The sequence below is a fragment of the Hetaerina americana genome, unplaced genomic scaffold (genome assembly GCF_022747635.1).
Source record: "Hetaerina americana unplaced genomic scaffold, ioHetAmer1.1.p SCAF_5, whole genome shotgun sequence".
In the NCBI taxonomy this organism is placed as follows: Eukaryota; Metazoa; Arthropoda; class Insecta; order Odonata; family Calopterygidae; genus Hetaerina; species Hetaerina americana.
In genome coordinates this window covers 36,421,694-36,434,318 of record NW_027287095.1, presented here as the reverse complement: position 1 = coordinate 36,434,318, position 12,625 = coordinate 36,421,694, and the positions used below count along the sequence as shown (strand labels likewise).

At 36.2% G+C, this 12,625-nt stretch overlaps 1 protein-coding gene across 1 annotated transcript in view; it reads left to right on the top strand.

Moving 5' to 3' along the window:
- Positions 1–5,925, top strand: part of PIG-S (phosphatidylinositol glycan anchor biosynthesis class S) — a 28,282-nt gene extending 22,357 nt beyond the window's left edge. The window contains exons 9-10 of the mRNA XM_071591980.1: positions 1,821–2,044; positions 5,202–5,925. Coding sequence (XP_071448081.1) covers positions 1,821–2,044; positions 5,202–5,322 — 345 coding nt within the window. The 3' untranslated portion in view covers positions 5,323–5,925. The remainder of the gene's footprint in view (positions 1–1,820; positions 2,045–5,201) is intronic.
- The last annotated feature ends 6,700 nt before the right edge of the window (positions 5,926–12,625 follow it).

Below are 12,625 nucleotides of genomic sequence, written 5' to 3'. Positions count from 1 at the left end.
TTCATTATAAATTTAGTGGAAAAAATTATGTGGCTAAATCTTCATTATGAAATTGATATAATTAAACAATAAATATTTCATCTAAGTCAATTTTGAAGAAATGTATTTGTATACAATAAACGGTGATAGTTTTCTTTGGTTAGAAATAAAGCACCTACTTATCTTTCCTGAATATCTTGTTATGGAATTACCCAAGAAACTTGAATTGCAAAACCTCACCAAAAGTGGCTACATCACAATGGCTTTGAAATGTTTTGTGAAAATATCATGGAAAGTGCAATGAAACTACGGCCAAATTTATGTGAGCTGCGGAAATGATAATAGGTCACTGGTTTTTACAAAAGTAACAAATTAATCATCCCATTAAACATAATTATATTTAATACAGGAGAATTAGAATTGATATGTTGAAACTGAATTGTTCATGTCGTATCTGCTAGCAAAATTGTTTCAGGACCCAATGAGATAAGAACAAAATATACTCACATCCAATTCACAATTTTTTTTGTGATATCGTCTGGCCCTCTATATGTTCTCCTTTTTTATAATATATATTAAATCTCTCCATTAAATATGTTGGATTATGTATTTTATTGTTTTAACCACTTATACATATTAAAATGAATGAGCGAGTTATGATAAAAAGATATGGGGGATTTATTAATGTTAAATAATATAATGATTGTAGCTGATTATTAATAAAAATTCTTTCATATTTGTCTGTTAAATGTATTACTAAAAATATAAATTGTATCTAATGGTAACAAGGAAAAATATAGAGGTTTGACCGGAAACTATAGAGTCATGCAATATTTTGAGAAAAACATCCTACCCATAACGAGGCCTTAGTCTTCTTTGAAATACTCCCATCGGAACATCGCACACTTATCCCAGTATCTCTTCCACTTTTCGAAACAATTGACCAAGTCCCTTATTGGAATGGTCATCAGCTGCCTCCCTGCATTGGGTTATTATTTGCAACGTGGAGCAAATCCCATGCAACTACAGCGCAAAATTCTTGATGTTGACAAGATGAAAGAGAATACAAGGAGGCAGCTGATGACCATTCCAAAAAAGGCCTTTGGCAATTGTTTTGAAGATTAGAAGAGATGCTGGGATAAGTGTGTGAGGTCCCAAGATTAGGTGCATTAATATTGCATTGCTGGATCCTTTCCAGACAGACTTCATCTTATGTGACATAAATTCATTAGATTATCACTGGAAAAATGTTACATTGTGTCAAATAACATCTTTGGATGGTTACATTTTCATTTAAGGGTTTAAAAATGGCTTTGCTTGTATATGTTAATAAGTTATTGAAGATGGGTTTGTACATGTTCGATCATTGTGTAATAACTAACAGCTTTCATTATTCAGTGATCATATTGCAACGTAATTGTAACGTATTGCAACCTAATTGCAACGTAATTGTGTAAATAAAAATAAATAAAATATTAATTTTTATAGTTGTCAATCAATTCTGTCAAGTTTGTTGCAGCAAAATTCTTCTAATGTATCAGTATTTTTTTCAAGGTACCTTTCAAGCAGAGCAATAGTTTTGAAACTGATAAATATCAATGCTTTAAACTCATATATTGATATTTTTCAGTTTCAAAACAGAGTTAAAAATATATTGATATTTTTTACTAAGAAACCTCATTCTCCAGAAATGTTATCCATATCATTTCGTCATTCTATTGAACATTATCATCAGTTCCTTCTTCATTTTTGTTTAAATTATTTGGTAAAAAATTAGTGTTTGGAAACCCCTTGCTTCATTTCTTCTCCTATTAGTTCTTATTTTTTCACTTTTTTTTCAGTCATTGTCTCAATTACTGGGCGAAATTGGGAATATTGTGATCCAGAATGATGTTGGAGCTAGTGTTTGGAAGGCTACAGAAGGTGTAGAAAGAGCAACTGAACTTCTAGCAGCAGGTGACTTACCTGCTGCCTTTGCTGTTTCACGGGATGCATTTGTGTCTGCTGAGAAGGCTTTTACGGATCAGTCCCTTTTGGCCTTATTATATTTTCCTGATGATCAGAAGTAAGCTATTGGTCATATTATATAATACATTTTTCTTATTTTAAATATATATATATATTTCTGGCATTTACGGGACTCAATCCAATCGGCTGTGTGTTGTGCCTGACTGTGGGAGAGGCAAGGCTTCCATGGTCGTCATCTCACAGAAACCTTGCAAAGCAAAACCGACAACAGCAGAACAAAAGATGCAAAAGAAGGAGACCAAATTAGTAAGAATAGGAACTTTGAATATAAAGGCAATGTTGAGGACAGGAAAATTAGAGAATATTAAGCAAAAGATGGAAAGAGGATATAGATATTTTAGGTTTTTGCAAGGTGTGATAGAAGGATAGCAGGGATTATTGGAGTGAAACCGACAAACTTGATCATTGTTAGGGTATATGTGCCTCCAAGCAATCACAAGGAGGAAGAAGTGGATAGGATATATGATCAGTTAGAGGACATAATTATGTGTGTTCCTGCTGGGAAATGTTTGATAGTGATGGGGAATTGGAATGCGATTGTAGGCAAAGGAAGAGATGGTGATGAGGTGGGGGGACTATGGTTTAGGCACTAGGAATGATCGTGGGATGAAAGCAATAGAATTCTGTGGGAGACAGGGGTTAATCATCACCAACACTTGGTTTAGACACCACGATGGGTGTAGGTATACATGGAAAATGCCAGGTTACTCTGGAAGGTATCAGTGAGATTATATTATGGTGAGGGACAATAATGTGATCAATTCACAGTTTCCCTGAGGGGATGGGAACTCAGATCTCAATTTAGCTGTTATGAAGTGTAGGATTCGGTTAAAAAAGATTAGGGTGGGGGATAAGGAATGTAGTGGCATAAACTGGAATGACAAGGAAGAGTATAAGCATGATGTAGAGAAAGCCGTGAAATCATGGGAAAAGGACAAGGAATCCATGGATAATGGATGAGATGATTAGAAAGATGGATAAGAGAAGGAAATGAAAGAATGTAAACACAGAGTTAGGCAAAAGGAAGTACAAAGAGTTAAATAATAGATTGAGACGGGTAACAAATAAAGCAAAAGTAGCGTGGTGGAAGATACAGTGCGAGGATATAGAGAGTTTGCAGAGGAAGGGTGAAATTGGTGCGCTGTATAAGGTTAAATCTTTGTCAGGAAGTAGGAAGGGAAGATCTATGCTAACAGTTAGAGGTATGGCGGGTAAGATACTAGTTGACACGGGAAAGATCCAAGAGAGATGGAAGGAATATATATAAGAACTGTATAGTAAAGAACTTAGACCAACAAAATTAGACATAGAAAAGCAACATGACGTAGAGGAAGATAGCTTAGGTCCAGGCATACTCGATGATGAGATAGAAAGGGCGTTTAGGGAGATGAAACTAAATAAGGCCGTGGGGGTGGATAACATTCCCGCGGAACTACTGAAATGTTTAGGCAAATGTGGGAGGAAGAGGCTATATGGGCTGATTCGTAGTATCTATGAGGAAGGAACCTGTCCGGAAGACTTCGTGAGATCAGTGTTAGTTCCTAATCTGAAAAAGGTAAAGGCTACATCATGTGAAGACTACAGAACAACAAGTTTGATAGGGATCATCAACAAAAGGATAGAGAGTAGGGCAAATGATTACTAAGGGGATGACCAGTTTGTGTTAAGGAAGGGGAGAGGTACACATGATGCCACTGCAGTAATGAGGTCTCTAATCGAGGGAAATATCCCTCAGTTGTATCTTTTTTTATGGAATACAATCAGGATTTATTTGACTGTTTCGTAGATTTCAAAAAAGTGTTTGATAGAGTAAATTGGGAAAAATTAATGAGTACATTGCGGAAAATAGGAATTGATTGGAGGGACTGGAGGCTAATTGGCAACCTGTGAATGTCTCAGACTGCTCAGGTGTGAGTGGGCAACTGCAGACTGCTCAGGTCCGGATGGGCAGTATTAGGAAGAGGTGTAAGGCAGGGTTGTCCATTACCATCGTTGCTGTTCAGTGTATATATGGAGGAAATTATTAAAGAGACATGGTAAGAACTGGAGGTAGGAACGAAAGTGGGCAGTGAATTCATAAAATCAGTTAGGTTTGCTGATGACCAAGCTTTAGTTTGTCATTCAGCCATGGAGTTGCTAGCATTGTTGAGTGGATTGGAAATTCAGTGTTATACATATGGGATGAGAATCAATATCAATAAAACAAAGGTTATGGAATTTAACAGAAAGAGAAAGGCTAAGCTTAATATTAAAATAGGAGGGCAAAAACTAGAGCAGTTGGGACAGGTTACGTACCTTGGAAGTGTTTTGGATGAATATGGTCAAAGTAGTCGGGATATAAGGAGAAGAATTGCAATGGGCAAAGAAACTTTCCCAAGGAATTGATGACAGGGACGTTGGGTGAGGATGTTAAGAAAAGACTAGTAAAAACTTTGATATGGAGCGTAGTATGTACGGTGAGGAAATGTGGTCCCTACAGCTGGATGATAGTAATAGATTAGAGGCTCTTAAAATATGGGTGTGGAGAAGAATGGAGAAGGTGAAATGGACCGAAAGGAAATCAAATGAGGAAGTACTTGGTATGGTGGGTGAGGAGAGGGGCTTGTAGGGAGAAATCCTAAGGAGGCAGGAAAAATGGATGGAAGGGTTATTGATCAGCATTGGGATGTTGAAAACTGTGTTATCGGGGAGAATGTTAGGCAAACAAGGAAAGGGCAGGAATAGAATAGGGATTTTGGATGGGATGATGGTAGGAAGGAAGTATGCTAAGAAGAAGAGGGACTTGATGTAGAGTAGGTTGCTGGATTGTGTTTTTTAGAAGTCACAAAATATTTACTTGGTGATTGTTTTCATCCAAAACCTACCTTAATCAGAAGATTACCGTAAAAAATAATGTTTGAAAAATGATGAATAGTAAATTATGTTCCTTTTTCACTCTCTTGGTATGATTTTTACAGCATTTTTTATGGCATTTGTTTCTTTCCTCACCAAATTATTTTTATAGGTCTTGGATTTTCCTGATGAAGAAAGTAATGAGCTGGTCATATTGTTTTTTTTGTGCTCTTTTCTTGTACATAGGTTACTCTTGACATTCTCCTAGCTTCCATAGCTACCTGCTACTGCAATTATGTAAAAAAAACTATTTTGTGGTCCTTAAGATTTAAACTACTTGTAGAATTCTATTTTCGTTACAGATATGCTGTTTACATTCCGCTGTTCTTACCTGTTATGATACCAGTCGTGTTTTCTATTAAAAATATTGTGCTTTGGCTGTCAAAAAAATTGAAGGGTTCACCAAAAGTTAAGGCAGAATGATTTTTTAATTTAATCATATTAATGTGATTCAGGTATTAATTTAATTGAAAGTTTGTAATTTTTATGTGAATAAATTTTTATGTTTAAATATTTTATGGCTATATATATAAATGGAATATGCGGTAGTCCAGGGGTAGAGATATGGACTACTGACTGGAGGACCCGTGTTTGATTTCCGGGCACTGTTTCCTGGGCACTCTCAGCTCCATCCAAGCTGTGTGATTTTTTTTGGTACCAGATCTTCCTGGGAAGCCATAACCAGCACAGGGAAAGGGACTGGCCCCCTTAAGCTGACATGTGAATTTCGCACAGCTTAGCCTTAACACTATCATCACCTGCTAAACCAACCTTAGGGTTGATCACGGGGTATATGCTTTTTTAAAATTTGTATTTGGAGATTCTTCATATTTGGTCTTTGCATAGAAAATTGTCAAATTCATATTTTGTGATAGTGGTATATGGAACACCCGTGGAAGCTGAAGATAGACCCATATTGCATGGAATTCTCATTGTGAGGTACTGCTCTATGCATTTGCTGGTTATTTGTTGTTTAAATTCAATGTCCTTTTAAAGTAGTAATTTTACCAATGTGAATCATTATTTATCAGTATGGTTTTTCCTGTACCTTGGGGTACATTTTCCTGTACGTTGATGTTTAGGTTGTGACATGTGGCTGCTGATCGGAGAGAGAAAGTTTCTTATCAACATTGTGCCGCATGGAACCCTTTTTCACTCACAGTGATTGGATATGATTGTGTGAAAATCACTTTTATGTTTTGAGCTTTAACTAGACTTATCTAATGAGAAATCTTGGATGGAACATCGAAAGAACTGTATGATTTTATTGTGAGGTTACATCTACTCTCTGATTTCAGTTAAGAGTAGGTCCATGTTCAATTGTTTTTAAAGGACCTTTTCTACATGTAGGCCAAGTCTTCGTGAAAGAGCTTTGACTTCTCAGGAGTTAAAGAATCAATAGATGCCTGAAATTCAAATAGCTAGCATATTTACCATTCCGTGGGTACCACATCAACAGCATTTATGGAGTTATAAGACTTCCACTTATTATGTTCCTCGATGAGGAAGCTGGATTTATAATTTGAGTAAGATTTGGTGCTTTCCCGGCATATCTGCTTGATGAAGTTTTCTCGGGTCTTCCACCGGGTCAGGGGTTCCATGTTGGCAACATGGTACCCCTGACCCGGTGGAAGACCTGAGAAAACTTCATCAATTATAATTTGAGTTAGAACCCACCTTTCATTCCCTGTGCAGTATTTATTTTTAGTGCTAATTTAGTTTCAAAATGATAGTTGATTATATGGTATTATTCATGGCTTTAATGTATTTTTCATTTTTTCTCACCAAGATTTGTCTTGATTCTTTTTGTGAACTTAAGTAGTGATAGTATAATTTTTAAGACATGCAAAGTGAATATAAGGTAACTAATCCATTGCAACATTGTGATTGAATAATTGACTTTTCAAGTTTAGTACATGCCAAACAGAAATCTGGCCTGATTATTGATTTCTGTTTGTCCTTGAGTTTAATATACTTGGAAATTTAGATGTATCCTGAATGCCTGCGGGAATTAAGGTGAAAAGAAAAAATTTCTCTTGTCTGCTCTGTAGTAGGAATGGTTAGGTTGAATGAGTTGCATATTATTAGTTTAGTATCACCAAACTCCTGCCTATTCAATTGTGATTATTGTATGAAAAACTTTGTTCTAGATAGTGATAGTTCTTGCAGATTTTATGCTAATGATTTTATATTTTGAATGTCAACCTCAGAATGAAGCCTTGCATTATTCCTCTATGCCTTCCCATTATGTCTTAAAATATTTCTTATGTAATATATTAGCTCCATAGTGAATAGTGTAAAATCATAGATGCTTGATATTTTTTAAAATTTGCTATTGCTATTTATCTACTAACATTTAGGTATTGTGCCATTTTTCAATTATTCATGATGTACATTAGTGCCAACTTATAATGGAACTAGAGGGAGAGTAGTTAATCAGCAAATTTTATGAAGTAAGGTGTTTAGCGCCTTGACCCTCTAGCCTAAATAAGCATGGGGGTACATTGCCCTCAATCCAACTGAAGTACACGTTTGTGATCTTAAGTAATGTGTGTGCATTGGATTGACCAGTCTCTAAAATATCTTGCCGACTTAAATTCTAAGGCAAGTCGATTTGTGTGACTTAATTGTAGGCTTGTATTGTGAGTAGGTTAATGAGCACCTTGTGTGCAGTATTTTGGACCAAATCGTGTGGGATGGCCTCGAATTTCTAAACTAGCCATTAAAAATTAACTGGAAAGCTACCGAACAGAATTACACATTCAAATATTCAATTTAGGTTGACTAACGATATTCAGACCGGATGTGGAAATTATCATCATAAGCATAGGACGGCTTTCGGGTTCCCCTTCGGAAATTCGAGCTCGAGTTTGAAAAAAAATAACATCTGCTATTGGTTTTGGTGGGAAGAGAAATTCTTGCTTGGTATTCAGTCGCGTATCGCAAGCAATTACAATCAATGTTAAACGAAGCAGTAACTCAAAGCAGGTCGCCAAGTAATCGTGGGGATAATTCCGCATATACTATGCGAAGTTCTTACGCCAAGTGCCCGGTTTTACATTCTGATTGTGGGAAAAAACTAATTTTCCCTTCATGGAAGTCGCTTGAGTTGCACATCAAGTGCAGTGCTGTGATAGAATGTTTTAACTGAGAGAATTCGATTAGGCCGATCCCTACGCCAGGTTTCCTTCCTTCCGCTCATATCGAATTCAATAACTTACAATTCTTACATCCAAAGTGGAAATAATTACCCCAGTGTCGGCCTTCTCCATGCATCTATCGTTACTGAAACTATTTTAAAAGATTTACAGTCTAGTCCTACACGATTGGAGGCCATTTTTAACGTTCAAAGATATTTCCGAGTCCTTGGCGTCATGCAAGTAGGATATATGCAATTTTAAATTACGGAACTCAGCTTTGTGCTCAAGATAAATCCTGTGCTCGGTATTACTAAAGGCCGTGTTAAAATGTTTTCGCTATTTTTAGATGACAAACCTTAAACTGAGCTAATCCAGAAATGAAACATGTATCACAAGCCGAAGCGGTGAAGTGAAGCACTTCGTAAGCTCAAGATTGATTTCAATAGAATCGACCGGGAGAGTATATTCTGTATCATGTCAGGGCCATGTGGAACATTATACACGAGTGGGACTTGGAAGGATGAGAGAGCGTCATCATCGTGTTTCTCCCAGCTCTAGTAATCGGGAGGGAAGCTATGGCAACAGTTGCGAGAAACCAAGAATGGGAAATTAAAGAATCGAGGGTAGTGTGTAACATGAAGGTTTTGGTTATTGCTTCAGGGGGAGTGGACGGTCATAAAGGGGAGACTTTTAGTTGATGACAAGGTGATGGCAGTGGAGATCGAAAGCTGTTTGCTTGAAGCGTTTATATTTTCTCAAGAAGGTGGGGCTCGAACAAAAAAAACATGCGAAGCAAACTAGTAGATGGAGTTTGTCCGGAGGCAGGGAGTGTTTATATGGTTATATACACTCGTGCATGGGTTGGAGTGGGAATGGAAATGGGTCGTAAATTATTCTGGAAATAAGGTGTTGTGGTGTGGTGGGTGGCTATGGGGCCTTTTTGAGCGTTGTTGGAGCTTGAGGTCATTAAGAGAGGGCCATCTCCTTCGTTCACTAGTCTTTTTCCACTTCTCTCGTGGACTGGTTTTCACTAAGGAAGAAAAAAAGAAGTCATACACCTATAAAGAGGAAGGTCGAGTTTAGTTCATTGCGAGAAAACTGGGTTCAGAAGTTAATTGCGTGAAAAAAGTATCATAATAAAGTTCGGCGAAGTAATTCATGATGGGGCCAAAGAAACGTCGTGGAACTAATTTTCAGCTTCTCCAGGTCGTTCATCGGGTCATAATGTATCGAGAGCTGTTTTACTCCTTTTCAGCCTGAGATTAACGATGAGGAGTGGATTACTTTTATTGGTCTTCGTGGGAACCAAAAATTATAGTGATTTAAATCGGAATAGCATCGGCTTATCAGAGGTTTAACATTAACGAAAAATTTATTTTTCACAATTTTTTCTGGTAAATGGTAATCTTCGATATTTTCGACTAAAGGTATAAATAAGCGCAGTTGCCTTCGTGAATGTAAAAATGCAGAAAATCGTGACCCTATCGCTGCCCTAAATTTTACGAAACTTGAAAAATTAGAAGCTGGAAATTGTGCTTCCAAAGTTTGTATCATGTTTGTCTATTTAATGGATCCTGAATGAACTCGAAAGAGTAAAAGTATTTCGTCAAATTATTTTTTTTATCATATTAAAATAATGAACCCTGGTCGGCTTTAATGATGCCTTCATACATTTTAATTCGTAATCGTTGTGAAAACTTAAATTCATTGTTAGTTTTACATAAATTTAGTCTCTACGAAACTCATTAGTTCTGTAATATGTTCTTCGATAATGTGATAAATGAACTCTTTACTCCCATGTACCGAATGAATACACCTTTTTCACAGAAAGGTTGAATCGCAAGGAGAAAAAGGGGAGTTCTTTTAATGTTTCTACTGATTACTGTTATGATGTATTCATTAGTATCTATTCAGTTCATGACGTTTTAAGCTCATTTGAATACCAATTTTTGAATTCAATTTGCTTACAAGTTCTAATTTAATTTGTTATGAATTAACTGTCGATAGATTGTGCGCAGCTCGAAATGACTTTCGCTGTTGCTCCATTAAATCTGACGCTTTCTTATCACTGACGAAAAAATTAAATCTACAGCGTTTAAATTTATTTCCAAATAGGTTGGCTTTCCAAAGAAAATTTGGTAATTGGAAATGACTGATTTACGACTTCAATGATCCTTAAGAAGCCCACTCAATTGTACCTTCTCCTTTTTGATGAAGAGTATCCCTTAATAAGTTGGCCTCCGAAGATAGGGTTCTTCCCGGACAGCCTGGTTTTAAACGGCAGCGCTGGAAAATGGCCAGGATGTGGGAAAGATGTGGTCTATTTTGCTTACTAGTTGATACCACCAGAAAGTGGAGTTACCACGCAAAGAAAAGTTCACCATTTACCTAGAGCCCCCGGTAATCATAACGTAAGTGAATTATATTAACTAATGTACATGATTAATGCATCTTATTTTGACATCACTAATGTTTTGCATGTCGGTGGTGGGTATGCGGGACTCTTATTTGAATAGTTTTCAAATATATTTGAAAGAATTTGTTTCCCCGTATTATATTTTTCCCGTTATTAAACGATTTTCTTCCTCGTGCTTATTGCATGCAATATATGGCTCGTTTGACCACTAGTGTTTCTGATAAACCTAGTTTGGCTTATCAGCTTTCTCTAGGCATTTAACGCCACAGGAATGATCCGTGTTTATGTATTCGTTAAAACAAAAAAGTCAATTTGGAGTGAATTGTATGAATTCAACTTTCTGTATACATGTACTTGCTAATTAATGTATTGTATCATCCTCTACCAAAATTTGATATTCTATTATAAGTGATATAATTTGCCTCAAATTAGTCGGAATTTCCCGTTATCGAAATGAGGTCAATAGTGAGTATTTCAAATACATAGATACGGCGGTTCGAAGTATTTGACATCTTTTGTGGAAAAACGGTAAGCTAGACATTTTTAAAGAACTTTAAAGTTAACGAAATAATGATATTGTAGAAACACTAAATGGAACTACTTCATTTTCTTGAAAAATCTGGTATGTGTGTAGTTCAAACCATACTTGAATTTTTGCTAAGTGAAAATCAATACTATATATCGGCCTCACGAGTGAATGGTGATGTATAACGGCGTTGAAGATGGGCTTTTAAAAACGTCTACTCGACTTGGATGAGAATTTATATCCACTCGAAAGAGTGTTTCCTTGGACACATTCAAAGATCAGGAGTTCGAATTGAAAAATTTCTGTCCAGAATAAAACTGCGTCATGTGATATTTAATTTCTTCTTTTACTAAAAAGCAAAAGCTGAACTAAGTACTGTTTTTCTTGCATGCAGATTTTTTGTTTAAGTAATGTCGTTGTTTGAGTTAGACTTACGCAAATGGATTGGTACTTCATGGTGTATATTTCCGGCTAATATTTCCGCCGTCGTGAAGCCTTGGCTTTGGAAGAGCAGAACATCCTTCATTATGGGGCAGGTGGCACTTGCTCTTAAAATTTTGAGCATTGCTCGAAATTGATCTCTACACCTTTCATTTTTTCCAATAACTGTAAGTTTTAATTGAATTTCACGCTGAATTTTTTATCTTCGAGTTCTCTGTAAACATGATGAGTTCCGACGTCATTGGTTGATGAGTTCATTTATTGTCAATCATAGCGAAATACATACGTATGACTTATATTTAAATAATAGAGGATGAAACATCTTCGCTTAGAGGTAAATTGAAGGCTCAATTACGTGCTTTCAACCAAACCATTTTCTTCGCGTCCCTACTACAACCATGTTGATGAGGTCCCGAGAGGCTATTGCTCTTAGTTTACCGTGGTTTAAGCAAGTTAAACATTTTCAGTAAACGCCCTAATGCATTATAATCTGGATTTATAGAGAAGCTTAGTGCAACGAATCAAAGTAGATAGTAATGGACCAAGTAGATATGGTTGTTTTTCCTAAAGTGGGCGTTTAGAATGAACGAAGTTGGCAGTAGATAATCATTTATCTTCAATTTTCGTAAGAGGAAAGAACTTAATTCGCATTGCCCTGTGTGTATCGGACATTTAAATCATGGAACTGGAATGAATTTGTCCAGGTTATGGAAGAAATTAATTTCAAGTGATTGTGATGGAGAGAGGTGAAGATCAAAGTGAAGGAGAGATAAAGACAATGCAATCGAAAGCGCATTTCATAGCATCACCTAATCTATTTCTTGTTTTGAAGCGAAGTTTTTTAATTTTTTAACTTTTAATGAAAATGAGTAAACTTATTAAATGAGATAACATTTTCCTAGGTGATGGTTACCCAGGCTTACATCGGGTCATTTTCAATCATAATCACAACTGATAAATGTTGCTTCATTTATGGATATTATTTCGGACATGTGTGATTTTGATTAGTCTTCGTGTACAATTCTGTCCCTTCTTTTATGTATTTTCCATTTCTTGTCTCAGTTTCATAAACCCATGTATAATTGGCATTTTAGACCTTTTAAGACATTTCAAGATGAGATTATACCGTTCAAACGTTCATATGTATGCGTTTAAGTTTCCCATAGTAGTAGTGTCGTAGTTTTGAGAGGAGGCGGCCGATGG